General features: G+C 46.1%; 1 protein-coding gene across 2 annotated transcripts in view; it reads right to left on the reverse strand.

The window, feature by feature from the left end:
* The window catches only part of LOC123515819, a 35,238-nt gene that overhangs the window by 12,004 nt on the left and 2,811 nt on the right, over positions 1-20,423 (reverse strand). Inside the window, exon 2 of one of the 2 annotated variants that reach the window (XM_045274676.1) lies at positions 3,417-3,559. The exons of the other annotated variant lie outside the window; for it this stretch is intronic. Coding sequence (XP_045130611.1) covers positions 3,417-3,559 — 143 coding nt within the window. The remainder of the gene's footprint in view (positions 1-3,416; positions 3,560-20,423) is intronic. 2 annotated transcript variants of the gene reach the window in all.

Here is a 20,423-nt window from a genome sequence, read left to right on the forward strand (position 1 = left end):
GCGCCTTATTATTCAAGAGAGTTGGTCCTGTACGGCAAACTTTCTGGGTGGAACCTTCGGGCGCTTCCCTCGACACAACTCTGATTTCCACACACGCCAATTGCACAACAGTCCGCCTCACTGACGCCTTCCCCCATTTCCTCCATGCTGGTGGTAGTGGTGGTGGTGGGTGAAAATTTGAAATTTTCATTCATATTTAATATCTATTCTGGGTTTTGCTCTCGTCTTTTATACTCCCCTGAAAACTCCGAGAAAACACAAACACACACACACACACACTCACGAGAGATAGAGAGAGAGAGAGAGAGAGAGAGAGAGAGAGAGAGAGAGAGAGAGAGAGAGAGAGAGAGAGAGAGAGAGAGAGAGAGAGAGAGAGAGAGAGAGAGAGAGAGAGTAGATGAAGCAATATGAATCCACAAAATGTGCTAAAGTTTGCATCACACTGGCGTGGCTGACTGACAGTTTTCATCCCGGAGCAGCGCGGCAAGGACCTCCTGGCGAGGGAGACAAAAGTAACATTGTGGCTGCGAGTGAGAAAATAAACGTCCATCACACCACCACATACGAACACGAACGTCCGACCCTTGTCATTTTGCCCGGCCAGCCCCGCGCAGTCCCGCCATCCTGTCTGACTTACGGCGCCTCGCGTCTCGTTCCCCGCCGCCTAATGTATCCTAAGTCACATTTCCCTCGCACCGCCGTCTCGCAGTAATTGCTATCCACGGAAATCAACTCTTGCAGCGGGGAGCGATATGACCGTGGCGGCAGCGTGACCCGAAAAGCGCCTCACTCACAGCCTGATCTCACTCCACCAAGGCCTAACCAGCAGCACCTCCGCGAGTCACTGTCACTTCACACACGCCAGATTGTCGCGCGACAGTCAGTGAATAGACGAGCGCGTCTTGATATTAGCACTCTTAGTTCATCATAGCATTTTGCATATGTCTAGTATCCATCTATGTATGCTGCACATACACACACACACACACACACACACACACACACACACACACACACACACACACACACACACACACACACACACAAATATGGTCTCGAGCAAATGAGCTCCGCCGCATAATCATTACTGGAGGGAAGAAACAATAATCATAATCAGAGGAGTGTTGGAACATATTCTGAACAGGTTCTGGCGCGAAGAGTCTATAAGTATGATGCCCGCAGTGGGCGCCCTCCGCCCACCCTCGTCCTTGTCCACGTTATATGTGCAGTACGTATATTATTCACACTCTTACAGATGTGACAATGAGGCAAAAACAAGCCCAGTATCAAGGTATGGCTGGCAGCCGCGTCCCTTCTGAATATGCATCATTATATTGTGTGAATTTTGAATCAGAGTCCTCCTTTATCTTCTCTTAAGTGTGCACGCCCTCTTGATAAGCCGTGACCTTTGTTTTTGTCGCCGTGTAGTGGTCCTGTCCTCATCTGTGCACTGAGAAAAGAAAGGGGAGAACAATCTGCAAATCTGAAATTAAATTTCGTTCTCGAGGACACAATTTTCTTTCAAACATTTCTTCAAATTAGCTACACAGACACGACACACAAAGTGGTGCGTGTCAGTCGCTTCCAAGATGCCTATTAGCACAACTCAACACTGGTGCCTATGGCGGCACTCCATGAACTGTGTCCTCCGCATCATACACACGCTAATACACGGACACCTCCACTCTTTACTTCTCCGCGCCATGTAACAACATTTATCATCATTTCATCTATGTATATATATATATATATATATATATATATATATATATATATATATATATATATATATATATATATATATATATATATATATATATATATATATATATATATATATATATATATATATATATATATATATATATATATATATATATATATATATATATATATATATATATATATATATATATATATATATATATATATATATATATATATATATATATATATATATATATATATATATATATATATATATATATATATATATATATATATATATATATATATATATATATATATATATATATATATATATATATATATATATATATATATATATATATATATATATATATATATATATATATATATATATATATATATATATATATATATATATATATATATATATATATATATATATATATATATATATATATATATATATATATACAGACTCACACGCACACTTTCTTTTAAGTACAGTTCTCCTCACTAGTGAGATAAAAAAAAAAGCTGCATCCCATGCGTATCTTCAACTGTCTCTCCTCCCCACCAGCCGTCCTGCTCGACATGTCTGACTGAGTTCGTCAAGTGAGAAAAAAGCTTAAATCAAATATTTGTTTACAGTGTTGGTGGCGGCGCGGCAAGTGCCGAGCGCCCCCCGCTGTGTGGAATATCCCTCGGTAACGCAACTCGCCTCGTCATCACCCATCAACGCTCAGGAACGACTTACAATCCTGATAAACAGATACACACGTGATCGCGGCACCTTCCCGCTGCACACCTGACGTGCTACACACCAGAGAACTCATCCTGGAAACAGCTTCATGGCGTGCATAATTCCTCGCTTCCACTGAAACACAGGGATCCTTAATCTCGCAGTAGGCGTAAAAATAACAATACAAATAAATAAAGATGAGAACAATGAGGTATCGGGTCTGAGGGAAGGAGGCGCCTGGGCATCGAGAAGCTGAAATTATGTCCATTTATCACTCCTTCGAGATGACAACGCAAATAATTTCTCTGGAGGTAGGTCTGGCCGGGGGGCGCGGAGGGTCCAGCCTCTGACGTATGTTTAGATGGTTTCTCAGACAAGGGGCGGAGAGGGAAGGGCCAGGTGTATTTCCCTCGGGTGTTAAGTCACTTTTCAGATCCCTTCCAAATTGAAATTCTGCGTATATTCCTTCCTTCCTTTTCTCTGAGCCGACTCAAGTGTGTGTGGCCCAGGTTTTAGGTAAAGAAGTGAAACCGGTTGAGTTTTATGCCGAATATGTTTTGTTACCGGCTTTTTCAGTGTCCTCAATCTCCTACACTGCGAACGTTTAAGGAAGAATAGTGAAAATACGCAAATGAATCACGATACTTAGGAGTTAAATCGCGCTGTGTTTTTAGAATTCTCTCTCTCTCTCTCTCTCTCTCTCTCTCTCTCTCTCTCTCTCTCTCTCTCTCATTTAAACAAAGAAAAATATACAAAATGTGGCTTAAAATTCCATGTTGTGTATGTCATTATTTCAAAAGCCAAAATACTAAACTAAATGCAAAACTATATTCTCTCTCTCTCTCTCTCTCTCTCCTTCTGTCTCTGTCTTCCTCTCATTAGCAGCTGAGATAAGAGTCAATTGCCTAATACGTCACACAATAAATCTGCATTTCTATTAGATGAAAGGCGGCGGGGCGGCGATAACCTTAATGGGGGTGCGAGCAGGTCCCGAGAACAGCGACCCGGCGATGTAGGTACTGGCGAGGCTGGCGAGGCTGCGCGAGGCTGGCGGGGCTGGCGATCTGACTTTCCTGATTGACCTCTGATGATACGCACGATAGTAACATTCTGCTGTGAGAGAGATGGTGGCGAGTGACTGGGCAAAAGAGCATGGGATAGTGTCAGTCAGTCAGTCAGGTTACGTTAGGTTAGGTCAGTCTGTGTGTGTGTGTGTGTGTGTGTGTGTGTGTGTGTGTGTGTGTGTGTGTGTGTGTGTGTGTGTGTGTGTGTGTGTGTGTGTGTGTGTGTGTGTGTGTGTGTGTGTACCTTAGTGTGACCTTAGTGATGGTGATTGTAATGGTGAAAGTGAGTGACAGGTGTGTGTGAAGGTGAAACGGGTTACTTGAGGGTGATGAAGTATTAAAATGATAAAAAGTGGAGAGAGAGAGAGAGAGAGAGAGAGAGAGAGAGAGAGAGAGAGAGAGAGAGAGAGAGAGAGAGAGAGAGAGAGAGAGAGAGATGCCTAAGGAGGAGAATGTGGAGAGGCTTGGTGTTAGGGTTGAGGTGTTAGGATGAGAGGGTTAGTGGCAGGTGGTGACGTGTACTAAAAGGTGGACGGATGGCTGACTCGTGAAGGGCCGCCTCGAGAGTGGTGGTGGTGGTGGTGGTGGTGATGCTTCTGTTGTTGCTGATGATAAGAAAACAGCAATAAAAACTACTACTACTGCTTACGTACTTCCAAGTCACTATTGCACCAAACACATACACACACAAACACACACAAACACACAAACACACACACACACACACACACACACGCACACACATGGGAAAAAGAAAGCACGGTCCCACAAAGCAGACACAGTATACAATCAAGACAAATAACCGGAGAAGAAAAAATGACATTCCAAACAGCCATTAAAACCGAGGACGATTCATGCGAAAGAAAACACACACACACACACACACACACACACACACACACACACACACACACACACACACACACACACACACACAGTGATCCTTAAAAACTCCAGGTACAGAATTTCTCGCCAGTTAATTTCATATACGTCACATAATTCTGTTCCCACACAAAACTCGTTTCCTGGAACCCGCAAGCTGCCCTCACTCGCTCATAACAGGACGCTACGCAACGCTTTGTCTTCCCGTCACCTCAGGAAATTTCAAGGCGGCAGTAGCAAGTAATCCAAGGCAAGTGTAAGACCAAAGAGTGGCACAGATGATCCATTATGTTAGCACGTCGGATCACCTGCCCTTGCCACGCCTCCACCACCTGCTCCCACCTCGACAATCATCATACCGCGGCTCCTTCACTCTAAACATTACAAATTTTCTTCCTCTCTCCCTCAGTTAACTTCTCAAATGCTGCATTTTAACCCCTTCAGTAGTGGGACGCATTTCTACCACGAGTTTTGGTTATAATTAGACGGTTTTTATTTATATTAGGAAGGGTCTATGGATGTAAGAAGATTAATAGCTAGCGTCTTCACTGTTTTAATCCGCACATAAGTTTCTGAAGGTGTATAAAATCGCCAAATAGTAAACAGAATATCAAAACGTGTCATGGTACTGAAGAGGTTTATCAGTGAGGTATCTAGTTTTGTATGTTATCAATATTGTGGCTGTTGTTGTTGTTCATATTATCTATCACTTTTTCTTTTTTGTCATTTTTTTTGTTGTGATTATTATTGTTACTGTTGTTGGTATTATCATTATTATTATTAAGTCATTATTATTTTTTGTTACTACCAAGTTTTCTGCTGCTGCTGCTACTGCTACCACTACCACTTTTACTACTACTACTACTACTACTACTACTACTACTACTACCAGTAACACTACTGCGCTTACCACTATTGCTAGTGGTAATGGTGGAATTGATGGTGGTGTTAATGCTTCTCCTCTGCTTCATCTATGCCTCTACTACTTCTCTCAAGGCCACACTGTCACGCCCCGGCCACTCTCCGTACCGCCACCCTCGCCACACTAACATGCGTCAAAAGATCATAATTGCTTCACGCTATCTGACCGTCCTTTAAACAAATAAGGCTTAAACATCTCAGAAAAACACTAGCCCTCCTGTAGTATGAGTAGTTTATCTCTCTCTCTCTCTCTCTCTCTCTCTCTCACACACACACACACACAAAACAATAAAGAAAATCTAAGAAAGTGAGAACAACATTTTCCATCAACCTCTCGATATCAGTCATAATAACAGACAGAACCAACCCTCTTATGGCCCTGTTGAGGTACCTGACGAGGAGGAGGAGGAGGGGAGGAGGAGGAGGAGGAGACGAGTGGGAGGACCCTTGCCGAAAGACTGTTTGTTTATTCCAGGACAGACGATGTGAGGCCCGAGGGAGGCGGAATACTAATAGAGTGTTAGCATAACCTCACTCCACGGCCCGACATAACTCAAGTGTTGACGTTAAGGGCAGAAAAGGAAAATAGCAGTGAAGGGTAGTTAGGTTCTCCGTCAGAAAGGTGTTCCATATACCCTGCGTTAGTTATCGCTTCCTTCTCCCCTCCCTGTCTTTATACTCTCGACTCTCTCTCTTTTACTTCTGCCTTGTCTTCACCTGATTGTGTATTCTTACATGACACCTTCCACCCCCCCACCATTACCAGTCCACTATTGTTGTCAAGGTTGCCATGGTGATATTTTGGCATTTCTTTTTCCGTAAGAAGCATAAAAAAACCCATAAAATTAGGTAAGCTGAAAGATATTGTCAGGCCTACACATGACAGTCCCTGTATGAGCTAAGCAATGCTACTTAATTCCATCTATCATACCCATCGATAAATTTGTCTAATCTTCTTTTAAAGCTCCTTATTCTCCAAGAGACTAACTGATTACAAACTATCTAGCTAACAAAAGAACTAACTCAATCATTCACTCACCAACACTAACTGACTAATAACTCACTCACTTCCCACACACACACACAGCCTAAATTGTCATGATGAACGACCCTCCTAGAATGAAAAGTTTCCCACATGAGTTTCACTGACAAGGCATCCAACCTAAGTCCCTTCACACGGGTGTTTATGAGGGCAAAGGTGCAGAAAATGTCTCAGAGTTTCTCATCCCAACACACCTGAACTTTATAGTGGTGGTAGTGGTGGTGGTGGTGGAGTTTCATGCGTGTGACCAGGTGGACCTTCTCAAAACACTCCCCCACCATTTCAGAATGTTTCAAACGCCCGATGCCTTTTCTGAATGACACTACACGAAACATTACGCATCGCTACTTTTCTTAGCCTTGGGTTCTCAAACGCTCTAAGGTTTCATGACTCTTTTCAAAGGTCTCGGAGATCATGCGTAGTGTTTTTTCGCTTATTTTTTCCCATTGATGCTGCAAAATTAATAGTAAACTGTCGATGGAACCATAACGACACCTATAGACGCCACAACTTCACAACTTCCGCTACAGCCTGATGAATGATGACGTGATGTGGTATGACGAGGAAAAGTTTAGCACCATGGACCTTTATTGCACGCAGATTAAGTGTCATTCGTCCAGTTTTCGCTAATTTACTGCATCTGATGTTACAGAATTCATGGTAAAGTTATGCTGGAACCATAACAACACCTACAGACGCTACAACTTCCGCTTCAGCCTGTTGAATGTAGGCGTGACGTGGTATGACGAGAAAAAGTTTAGCGCGACGGATTTTTATTGTACGCAGATCAAATGTCGTTCCACCTCTGAAGAACCAAAAGCCACAAATACACAAATAAAAAAAAAAAAAAAAAAACACAAGCAAATAATCCAAAACACATCCACCACAAACAAGAGAGTACGAATCATGGAAACGTAAAGAAAATAAGAAAATAAAAATCACCTGTTCAGAATAGTCCACGAGCGTTAATGGGCTGGCGCTAATGATATGCACAGCCATACCTGGACATACCTCGAGTAACTTCAGGTGAGAATTTTGTTAGAGTAAATGCATTGTGCGGTGTTTGAGGCGGAGCTTAGGGCCGCGGTGTTAACCAAGGGGCAGGAAGGGTGGAGACAGCTCAGGGTGGTGGTGGTGGTGGTGGTGGTGGTGGTGGTGGTGAGAGTGGTGGTGAGGAGAGAAAAGGAGAAGAGAGGAAAAGAAGAGGGGGAGGAGAGGAGAGACGGGAAAGGAAAGAGGAAGATGGAGAGATAGAGTAACAGGACGAGGACGGTGAGGAGAGGAGAGGAGAGGAGGAGGAAGAGGTAGAGTTAGAGGACAGCAGAAGCGAGGAGAGGAGAGGAGAGGAGAGGAGAGGAGAGGAAAAGAAATGAGAAAAATAAGAAGGGGAGGATGAGAAAGAGGAAGATGCGCTAAGAGGAGATGAAAGAGGAGGAAGAGGAAAAGAACGAGAACGAGGACGAGGACGAAAACTAAGAAGAGACTAAAAGAGAAAGAGAACAATAAAAACAGGAAAGGATTGAACAGGGAAAATTAAAAGTGAAATGCGTTGACAGTACAAGAACACGTGCACTGAGGAAGCCGCCAGGACGCTCCACAAGCACAGACTCGCCTCGCAGGTCACATTGGAGACACACTACAGAAAGAGAAAGGTCACTTGTCATGTCGAGGCATCAAATAAGTCACAGTTATCAGGTCACACCTCGCTGGCCACCTCACGTACGCACTAACATATACAGGTCATGAGAAGGTCATATTTCTCAGATCAAATCATGCAGGCCACGCCCACCTTATCGTTTCGCCCTTACTTCCGAGGCCACACAGCTCTACACCATCGTCAGGCTGCCTCGTGTATCCCCAGCTAAACCTTCCCGCCCTCACCTTCACTGCATCGCCCCGCTCATGCCCTCCCTGCTTCACAATTGCTTCCTGTTCGCCATTACTACTGCTACTACTTCTGTTACTGTTATTTCTGCCTTGCCATTCCAACATCTCTACTATCAAGACCTCGAGAAGCATCAACAACAACGACGACAGCAGCAGCAGCAGGAGCAGTAACCCCTCAGGTCATGGTGGTGACGAAGAGAAATGGTCACAAGCCTCGAGATGTTTTTCAAAATAGAGATGAATGAATTACACACACACACACACACACACACACACACACACACACACACACACACACACACACACACACACACACACACGGCCTTAGGGACAGACAGACAGTTGACCATTTTTTTTCTCTCTCTGTCTCTTTTTCTCTGCCTTTCTCTCTATCTATCTCTCTCCCTCTCCATCTTTACCTCCTCCTCTCCTTCCCCTTACTCCTGATGTCTCACTTTCCCCCAAGAGATGACGGTGAATGGCTTGAATTAAAAAGTATGCAATCTATATTAATATCTGCATCGTTATTTATGGGCGACAGCTGTTAATTAAGATCAGCAAGGGAAAGTTTTCAGCTCCGCCACAAGGAGAAGCTAAAACTGATTCAAAGAGAGGTCAGGATACTTGTGTTGTGTCTCTGTGGCTTCCTTTGCGTAACACGACTGATTTATCTCAGTGTCTTTTCCGTCTTGTGGTTTTATAGTGTGTGTGTGTGTGTGTGTGTGTGTGTGTGTGTGTGTGTGTGTGTGTGTGTGTGTGTGTGTGTGTGTGTGTGTGTGTGTGTGTGTTTGCGAGTGGACTGACGGTGATGGTCAGTCGCATATGAGAAGGAGATGAAGAAGGAAATAAAAAAAAATCAGGAGGAAAAGGAGGAGGAGGAGGAGGAGGAGGAGGAGGAGGAGGAGGAGGAGGAGGAGGAGGAGGAGGAGGAGGAGGAGGAGGAGGAGAGGAAGAGGAGGAGGAGGAGGAGGAGGAGGAGGAGGAGGAGAAGGAGGAAAAAGAAAACGAAAAGAAAAAAGAAAAGAAAAAAAGAAAAGAAAAGAAAAGAAAAGACGAAGACGAAGACGAAGAAGAAGAAGAAGAAGAAAATGAAAAGCACAACATTCTAAACACACCCATAACTTCACCCTTAAACTCACTGGCACGAGAGTTATTTGATCCTCTCCTCTCCTCTCCTCTTCTCTGCACTCCTCCTCCTCCTCCTACTTCTGGTATCCCTCTCCTCTCTTCCTCCACGACTTCTATTACCTCCTTATCGATTTCTCCAGTTTACAGGGTTCATCTCGCTATTACATCTCTCTCTCTCTCTCTCTCTCTCTCTCTCTCTCTCTCTCTCTCTCCTCCCAGTGTCTATCCTCCGCCTACCTGGCCACGGACCCTTGCTGAGAGAAAAAAAAATTCTTAAAACGAAAAACAAACTCGCTTACCTGAGGAGGGGCGAGGTGAGGTAATGGGTAAGAACAGGAGAGAAGGCTACAGGTGAATGGGAAAGGGAAAGGGGAGGGAGGGAAGGAGAGAAAGAGAGAGAAAGAGAGAAAGAGTGAGAAGCCATAACTCAACCTCTTGGTATGTCTATTACCACCTCCACCTTCCCCGCCACCCGCCATAGCCTCGCGCCTCCTAAATTAGCTTTTCCCACCTCGTGTAATTATATATAAGCCTAGTCGGGGTCCGCTGTTTGTAGGGCTTCGGTATACTCGTATTTTATCAGCTCGTTGCTCGTGAGGTACTGTTAAAGACAGGCGGGGAGGGAGGAGGCGTAGCGAGGGAGTGGTGGTGGTGATGGTGGGTGATGGAGCAGTGGTTATGGGGAACTTAAAAATGAGTGGACGAGGTGATTGGAGGAAAGGTGGTCATGGTAGAAGTGGTGGTGGTGCGGAGAGGAAAGTAGTAGCGATGGGTAAGAAGGGTTGGATTCCTCTTACACCTGAGGGTCGTAAGAAGAGTTGAATTAGCGGAGAAGCGAACACTGGAGGAGATGAGTGACTGCCGCGCCTGCTGACGATGACACCACCAACACCGCTGGCAGGGACGGCGCAGGAGGGGAGCAGCGGTGTTGACTGATTACATTTGGAGGAAGAGGAGGAGGAGGAGGAGCATGAAACTGTTAGGTACAACCACGGTGTTAAAAGGGAGTGAAGTAGCTGAGAAAAAAAAGAATAATGAAAAAGGAGGCCCAGTGAAGCGAACAGCGGACACAAGTACAGTAATGACGGAGATTCAGGTGCGGTGTTGACTGATGACGATGACGGACATGGAGGGGAAACGCCGTGCAATTGCCGGGTGCAGCAGTGGTGTTAAAAAGGAGCGAAGTGGCTGAGCAAAAACACGGGGAGAAGGGGAGACTTGAGACGCGGCGGCGGGACTGCAGATATCCTGGAGTTGATGGGAGCAGGCACCATTACCAAGCTCCAAGACACAGTACCTCCGCGTCGCCATAAAATATGCCTCACCATAATGATATAATACCGGTGCAAATTTATATGCATTAACTAGCACGGCGCGGGGTGAGAAATGACTATAAACTGGTTGAGATGTTCGCCCCCTCACGCTGCTGCAGTCAGTGGAGACGGGCGCCCCGGCTGATGGACAACTCGACCCCCCGCTGATCACTGCCCTTCTGCCCATTTACTAGCCTTACTTCTGAATGCACGCTAATGTCAACTTTAAATGACAAAACAACAATAAGAGCAGCAACATGACCAACATCTAAAATTCTTTCCTTTTTAGCGCACCTCATTCCTCCTTACAACATCTAACCTTGGAAATCTTCCCCTGAAACCCTCACATTCCGACTAACGAGCTGAATCTTTTTCTTATAGTTTTGGAGAGTGGAGGTGGCAGGTGATTTAGTGGCCTCAAGTGGTGGCTATAAATCATGATTCCAAACACTTGGTTGCTGAGCCGGTGGAGGCGTTTCTCCTGCCGGCGGGGTAATGTGATGTGGCAAAAGAGAGCTACGATTACACCTCCGTCTTTCCCTGGAGGTCCACAGTCCATCTTTCGAGCAAGCCAACGACCCATCAGAGATATTAACGCACAGACCACGAACCATCATCCCATAAATTCACACACATCACTCCGACATCTTGTTCATTAGTCTCTATCAATGGTCTTTACTTAACTCAACCTGCATGATATACCAGCACCTCTTCTTGCTCTGCTTCCTCTTACTTCTTGTCCTCCTCGTCCTACTAAGCTTCACACAAACTCGCTAGTAAATCTTTGGCTTCCTTTCAAGGCCTTCAGTGTGCCATCATGACCCGCTTCATTTGATTTACAGAAAATGAAAACGCGCCAGGGGGTTGTAAAATTGAATGAGGGAAAGAATTAGCTAAATGCCACTTCAGAGAGGGAAAAAAATCTCACCCCTGCTGCTTCTTCTGCCTTCACGGGACGGTTAGGACACGAAGCCCAGCGACGCGACCCTCATTCGTCATGTACCCGCCGCTGCGCCTGAGAACTACGATCAAAACCACTGAAACTTGTTAATAAATAAGCGGTTTGACGGGGCAGCGGTCGCCTTGTGGTTATGAGGCACCGGTTCGACGCCCACCAAACCCAAACAAGGCATCGTGGAGACCCATCCGTCGACCACCTTAGCCATCTTCCCCCCTTCGTTGGTCCTCCCTCTCACCTCAGTACACCTCCAACCTAATAATTACTTCAATACTTACACGAAAACTTCAACAGACGGGCCGCGTTACCCTATCTGTGCTGTCAAGACTTGAGGAATGAGGTCATAAAGTGAAGGCATGAGTGTAACGCGACGGAGAGAGAGAGAGAGAGAGAGAGAGAGAGAGAGAGAGAGAGAGAGAGAGAGAGAGAGAGAGAGAGAGAGAGAGAGAGAGAGAGAGAGAGAGAGAGAGAGAGAGAGAGAGAGAGAGAGAGAGAGAGAGAGAGAGAGAGAGAGAGAGAGAGAGAGAGAGAGAGAGAGAGAGAGAGAGAGAGAGAGAGAGAGGGGTGCCGGGGGTTAGTGGGAGGGACTGGCCACTTAAGGGGACGGGATATCATCTTCGACATTCCAGCCAAGGACGAGTGGAGGTAGTGAGAGGCCTGGGAGAGAGCGGCTGCAACCAAGTGTTCAAAAGACTGGTTAAAAGTGTATGTGGCTATAGGAGGAGGAGATCACGTCACTGCATCACTGCTTTTCATACTCGCAAAGAGGCTTTTAGGTTTTCTCTTTAGTGTAGTTAAGTAATGAGAGGGCATCGGCAGGGTGAGGAAGCGGCAGTAACTAAACACCTACATTAAAAGGGACATTAGGTAAACATTAGACCTGACCGCGGCCTCCCTCCCACCGCCGACCACCACCTCCGCCGCCGCCGCTGCTCCCTCCGCTGGAGACACGCACCCATCTCATACAGCGGACATTTAAAATATTTCCTGCGACTCTTAAAACCCAAACATGGGAAGTTAAACAGCTGGCCTCCGTTGATTTTGTTTCCTGTTAAGTATTTCAACGATTTCGGTCACGCAGATCTTATTTTTCTTTCTATTTTGGTATGGGCAAGGAAGCCTCGTTACTGACACCGAACAGAGGAACAGAGGGTACTGAAACCAGGTTCCGGTGAGATGAGGTGACGGGAGGCAGTAAAGGCGGGAGGAAAGCAGCGGGGCAGGGCATTTTACAGAGGTACGATCCTGGCGCACGTACAAACACACACACACACACACACACACACACACACACACACACACACACACACACACACACACACAGGCCCGGTAGCTCAGTGGTTAGAGCGCTGGCTTCACAAGCCAGAGGACCGGGGTTCGATTCCCCGGCCGGGTGGAGATATTTGGGTGTGTCTCCTTTCACGTGTAGCCCCTGTTCACCTAGCAGTGAGTAGGTACGGGATGTAAATCGAGGAGTTGTGGCCTTGTTGTCCCGGTGTGTGGTGTGTGCCTGGTCTCAGGCCTATCCGAAGATCGGAAATAATGAGCTCTGAGCTCGCTCTGTAGGGTAACGTCTGGCTGTCTCGTCAGAGACTGCAGCAGATCAAACAGTGAAACACACACACACACACCACACACACACACACACACACCTACCTTTAGACTACACGCTTGGAGATCATAAAAATATCTCGAAGTAAAGATGATGTTGCTATGTGACTTCAGAATGAGTGCTGGGAAATGCGTTAAAGATTTCTTATCCTTCAAGTATCTCTCCGTCGTGTTTTCCGCCTCATTCTCCGCCTCCTCGCTACAGATACGTCTGCTGGCCCGCCTAAACACGGTCTTACATGATCATATTTCAACATTTTTGCGATGTAACTTAAAACTGGACGGAGCTGGTCGGCTTTCTCATCCTGCTCTCCACCATAATGAGTGGCACTTATCATTCGTCAGGCAGCAGATTGCAAAAATATCAAATGTTCTCTCTCTCTCTCTCTCTCTCTCTGTTCTAGTCACATATATCCGCTCAGAGTTAAGTACATGTCGAGTTGGGTTTGCAAGGAAGATTGATGATCGCTGGTGACTGACGCAGAAGAATACATAAGTGTGCTGACCGCCTCTACGTGAACACACCTCGGCAACGTCTCAGTGATGGTAGCGTATAATGGACCCACATACCAGACAATGGTCTCAACGCCACTTAGATGCTCAGGAGATGGGAGTAAAAATGAGTTCCTGAGAAGGGTGAGGTGAAGGAAGGGAAGGAAATGTACGAAGCTTTACCTAAAGAACACAAGTTTGCTACACATGGAACGCGAGAATTTTAACACATGCTGACCGCCTCGACGTGCCAAAAAGGTCAGGAAAGGCAATGGAAAAAGGCACACCACAACACTAAATGGGTGATCCGTATGCGAGGGGCAGCGAGCGGCTTTCTCTCTCATCTACATATGGGAAAAAGGAGCGACGTGGCCTCACGTGTAGAATGTCAATGTGGGAAATATAAAAAAAAAACCTGTTCCGAGGCGCCACAGCCACGCCCTGACCCACCCCAAAACAAACGCCTCCTGCCTTGCCACCCAGTCACACCAGCACCCCCACGGCGCATCCTCCTCGCCATCACTCAACACCCCCGTCACCAGCACGCCTAGTCGCAAACCCTGTTATCAGCTCACCGCAAAGATAGCATTCCGTAAGCCATCTCCACCTGACACTAGTCTCACTAATTTTCTCACCCACAAAGTCATTATTCAGACACTGCTCACACTCATTCCGCCTCCCTTATTGTCGCTTTCTCCCACACACACACACACACACACACACACACACACACACACACACACACACACACACACACACACACACACACACACACACACACACACACACACACACACACACACACCATCGGACCCTGAAGGCAGCCAAGCCGGTGATGTGGATCCGTCAGCGGGGCGGCATCTTCGCAAATGATTCTGCTTCCCCACCCATCCCATCCCTCCCGCGCCGGCCAGTCCACGGCGGGCACTGGCAGGTCAATCTGGTTACATCACGGGGGAGGCGAGAGCAGCCGCCGACAAGGATGTGAGCGAAGAGGGGTGTGAAGGAGAAAATGAAGGGCAAGGCGAGGCTGGGTAGGTAAAGGGTAGGAATTAGAGAGGACGCAAACGTGGTCGAGTGAAATGGAAGAGAAAAAGTGGAGTAAAAGATGAAGCGAAAAAAACAAAAAAAGGTGGAGAAGGTGACATGAGTCCAAGGATCACGCACAAACACACACACACACACACACACACACACACACACACACACACACACACACACACACATACACACACACAAACACAAACACACACACACATAAACAGAACTAAAACTCGTTGGCTTAGTCCAATTACCCGTTAGCTCGCAGGCCTACAAGCCCTCACCTCACCCCATCACACCATCTGCTCACCTGCCCATTAATTAACGCCAGACAGGTGAGATCTGCCCCGCCTCTCCGTGTGAGCGTAAGATGGAAGACCTGCCATTGCTAGGTCATCTCTCTCTCTCTCTCTCTCTCTCTCTCTCTCTCTCTCTCTCTCTCAAAGTAGTAAGCCATAAAAAGACGTCAGGTATGCAGGTTGAGCAGGAATTAATCAAGAATATATGAAGGTAACCGCAAATACGTCTATCATGAGAGCACTTAGGGGATACAGCTGAGGATGACCGAAGGGCGGAAATATGTAGCAGTTTATATTTGCCTTAAGGGGGAGAAGGAAACACGTAATGATTGGCCAAGCATTGTTAGTAATGAATCAATGAACGTCACCTTTGAGTTCTTATAGTACAGGCGTTTCACTTAATAGACTTGATATTATTTGCAGGAGGTGAAGTTTGAATGCAGGGAGTTTAACGTTGTGGTTGTCTTGACTTTAGTTGGTTAAAGAATTATTAGGTTTTATTGGAGAATGTGTTAATTTTTCTTTCCTTTATCCGAGGCTTTGAAACTTTTAGACTTTGAATTAAAATTTAAGTGAAGATATTTGTCTCTCGTTTGGAGTTTTGTAGAGGTAAGAGGGAGAGCAGAGGGAGAGTGTGGTGTGGTCATGTGGTCAGCGCAGCGCAGGGACGGGGCAGGGTGGGGCAGGTTGGGGCAGGGTGACAGGGTGTGGGATTCCAATGACCGCACGCTCCGCCACGCAAGTCACTCCCGCTGTCGCTGCAACATTAGTCCGACACGATGTTAATTTTGGTCACTTTACCTCCCACATTGGCAATGCGTGGAGCCTCTAACACACACACACACACACACACACACACACACACACACACACACACACACACACACACACACACACACACACACACACACACACACACACATACACACATCATAAATGGCCAATCTTTTTTTTCTACTCGAGTTAATATTTTGTAGCTTAGTTAAAAATCTTCTTACCACTACCACCACCACCACCACCACCACCACTACCACCACCACCACCTCGTTACATTCCTCACTAGAGATGAACGCGAATAATCGGCCATAAATCGCCTGCCTGACAAAGATGAAATACGTCCCATTTACACTCAAACATTAACCCCTCAAGATATTTTCCCTCTCACGAAAGGTGCTCTCTTCTCTCACCTAACCCATCCCACCTCTGCCCTCACCCATGGTGGTGGTGGTGGTGGTGGTGGTGGTGGTTGTGAGCGCAGGTGTTCCATGACCCTTTAACACTGGGGCACATTTTTACCTTGAGATTTGTCTACGATTTTATTGACATTAGGAAGAGTCTATGAAGGTCAGATGATTAATGGCTAAAGTCTTCACTATTTCAATCCCCAACATGAGTTTCTGAAGCTGTATAAAATCACAAAATAGTAAGCAAAACGAATAGGGAAACACGTCATGGTACTGAAGGTGTCAAGAAAATTCCCAGACTCATCAGCTTTTCCTTCCCACTCTCTGCGTTCCTCATCCTCCACTGGCGACCTTCCCACGCCGTGCACGCATCTCCCGCTCCTTTTGCCGCCGCCGCCGCCGCCGCTGAAGCAAAAAAGCACACCCATAAATTAAATCTTTATTGGGACTGCCCCGGGACGTACTTGATTATAGATTTCCTGATAGCGAGAATGACGAATATTTAGAGGGGCGTTCTCGGCTCATCAGTGGATTCTTGCGTTCTTGGGTATGACTCATAAAAGTTCCAATTATTATCTATTTTTCCCCCTCTCTTCAAGACTCCTCTAATTCAATGGTGCCTTATTTATGGGGCGACTGGAAGTGTGGGTAGTTAGTTAGCAGGTATTGTGTGTGCGTGTGTGAGTGCGTGTGTTTGTGTGGTAGAGGGATAAGGGTTTGCGTGTGCGTGTGAGTGTGTGTGTGTGTGTGTGTGTGTGTGTGTGTGTGTGTGTGTGTGTGTGTGTGTGTGTGTGTGTGGTGGAGTGGTAGGGGCACATAACAAAGGGGTGTAAAAGGATGTAAACGTGAACGGCGGCAAGGAACATCAAGAGGACCACATGAACATACGGATGGAGAGTGATATGAAGAGAGACTAAGAAAGAAAGAAAGAAGCAAGAACAAAGAGACAGCCATACACATTACTTGCTTCCAGTTACTCCTGTCCCTCTCCCTTTCCTTTACCCTCTCTCTTTCTCTACATCTCCCTTCCACGCCCTAAACTACTCGACTCACCACCGCCACTGAGAGAAGACATGTTCATCCGCGCTAATAAGAGGCTCGCGTCCCGTATTAAGGCATGAAAACCCGCTGGATGGCCGTGTAATTAAGTAGCCACAACAAACACCGACTTCTGTGTCCCTCGGCTTCCCTTAGGCTCCGGGCGGTCGTGCGCGGCGGTCGGTCAGGTGGCCAACAGGAACACAAAGGTAACGAGACCGAACGAGAGCGCGCTTTATGTCCTATAGAGTCATTGAGAGGAGAAAAGAATGAAGAGGAGGAGGTCAAGAATGAGGTAGCAGGAAAGATAAGGTGGATAAGGAAGAAAGGAAAAAAAGTGAGAAGGTAAAAGAGAAGAGAACAGGTGGGGAGGTTAAAATAAGATATAGTAGGGTAGCTATTCAGTTATTCAGGGGAACATGGGGACGAAAAAGGAAAAGAAAGGAAGGTAAAAGGAAGACAAGAAAGATAAGAAAAAAAGGAGGGAAGGAAGAAAGGAAAGGAAGGGAGGAAGAGAAGAAAGAAAGGAAAGAAGGAAGGAAGGAAGGAAAATCTAAAGAAAGAGGAAGAAAATGATAAAAATAAAGAGAGGAAGAGAAAGAAAGATTGGAATGAATCGAGAAGAGAAAGAAGGAAAGGAAAAGAAGGAAGGAAATAAAGAAGGAAGAAAAGAAAGAAGGAAGGATGAAAGGAAAGAAAAGAAGGAAGAAAAAAGATAGTGACAAATCTAAAGAAGGAAGAGGAAGATAAAAAATAGAGAAAAGAAAGGTTGAAACAAGGAGAGAGAGAGAGAGAGAGAGAGAGAGAGAGAGAGAGAGAGAGAGAGAGAGAGAGAGAGAGAGAGAGAGAGAGAGAGAGAGAGAGAGAGAGAGAGAGAGAGAGTCCTTGTGTCTGAAGAAAGGGGAGAAGGAGAGAGATAAGGTAAGGAAGGAGTGAGGGGAGGAGGCGCGTTGACAAGGCTGAGTTAATACGATGAAATTAAGATTAGTTTGAGTTTATGAGTCGAGACGTTGATTAAAGTGTATATTGTGGAGTGTTTTCATCATTCCTTTATTTCCTTTCTTTCTTCCCATTCCCGCATTCTGTTTATTTGAACGTTTATGCAAATGCGAGCGATCTCCAGTGATTACGTCTCTCCTCTATTTCGTCCTCCTCTTGCCTCTCCCTTTATTTGTTCTTACTTCTTTTCCATTAGTTAAGTTGATGTTGCTTTCATTGTTGTCTTGAAGTGGTTGCTGCCTCCATTACCCAGTGTCTCTTGTGCCTTTCCTTTCCTTTCCTTTCTCTTCACAAGATTTAGGAGACAGATATAGGCTATGCATTTTAACACACACACACACACACACACACACACACACACACACACACACACACACACACATGGAAACACCCAAAATAATATCCTTTTCCAAGCTGATGAGGAAACAGAGATAATTAAGCAGAACACCAAGACGAGAACGGAAAAAAAAAAAAAGACAAATACTCTCTTTCTAGCAAAATATTCCTGGTAATGATTCAGCTGAGCGCCGCTAAAGAGGGACACACGTCAGCCACTCCTGTGCACGGTTAATCTGGTTCACACAAATATGGAGCCCTTAAATGAGGCGTCTCGCGTTATCCTGACGGTGGCGCAGCGGCAAGGGGAGAGGCGGAGAGGGAAAGGGTGAAAGGTGTAGGGTGAAGGTGTGGTGGAAAATCCAGGGTGTAAGGTGGAGTCTAAATCGTAAGGTGAGGTTCAGTTACTTGTACTGCGTTGTAATGAGGCGGATACATGTGTTGTTAAGAGTTATCAGTGGTGTTACATGAGATTCAAGTACCAATGATAATAATAAAAAAAAGTATACAAAAAGAGTTTATTGCTCGAAACAAGAAAGTGAGGAAAACAGGACCGTAACACTATGGCCACCGGCTGAACAAGACTAAGGAACAGCTGATGCCTGACAATACCTACATGTCGTCTCGTTTGAAGCTTCGTAAAGATTTTAGAACCTGCAGCTCGCGACTCAAGCTAAACAGGATCTCGGTGAACACAGAAAAAAGGCGGAAAAAAGTATTCTCCACGACGTTCGTTCACATCAACCTAATTCTGTCAAATTGTCCAGATAAAGAGGCAGCAACACAGACTGGTTGGGAGATAAAGGGGAAAAAACGATGAAAGCCCGAGAGAGAGAGAGAGAGAGAGAGAGAGAGAGAGAGAGAGAGAGAGAGAGAGAGAGAGAGAGAGAGTAATGACATTCTGTTCGAGGCGTCAAGATTCTGAAGGAGCGACTGGTGAGACAGCGAAGGCCACCCAGCTTCTAACATTAGTGTGTTCATTCCACGGGCGTGTAAAGCAACGAGTGTACATGAGCGGGAATCCCACTTGTTACTTTTTATTACCATAGTAGGTACCGAGAAGCAGGTGGGGGCGCCTCGGGGCTCGTGGTGGCCGGTGGGGGGTGAAACGAGGCTTCTGGCTAACGATGACTGTTACCAATGACACTCGTTCAACTACCAACACCGTCCATCCATCCTCATTACCCGTCGGCTGGTCCCTTCTGCCCTCCACCGGCGGGGTGAGTCCTCCTTCTCCCGCCCAGGCTATGGATCGCTCCTAATTTATACGTCTGGCCAGATCATCTATGGTTTTGTGTAACCTGTGGATGAGTCCCGCTGCTGGAGGTCGTCAGATGGGTCGTAGGGAAAATAAATTTGAGCTAAGGAAGTACCTGGAATAGTGATGGTCGCGGTGGTGGTGGTGGTGGCCGGTAGTTGTATAGTCAGCGGAGAGAAAGGGAACGTGGACAGGGGGGTGAGGTGGTGGACACAGGAGCAGAGTATTAGCGGCGGGTGGACATACCAGATGGGGGAGATAAAACTGTCAAGACGCGACGGGGACACGGGCGATGACGGGCTGAAAGGGATAGGATGTGCTAAATGACCAGGAGAGAGAAGCCACTCGTGATGCTTCCGACCTTTTAATGAAGTTAGTGGCGTGGCTTGCTGGGTAATGAGTGCAGTGTGGCGGTCGTGGAAGTCCTCATCAAGAATCTATCGTGGTGATTTGGTGTGCATGAGAACAAGGTCGGTGTAAATCGTGTCAATTACAAATACACCACGGGAATGATAACACGC

The sequence above is a fragment of the Portunus trituberculatus genome, chromosome 40 (assembly GCF_017591435.1).
Source record: "Portunus trituberculatus isolate SZX2019 chromosome 40, ASM1759143v1, whole genome shotgun sequence".
Taxonomy (NCBI): domain Eukaryota; kingdom Metazoa; phylum Arthropoda; class Malacostraca; order Decapoda; family Portunidae; genus Portunus; species Portunus trituberculatus.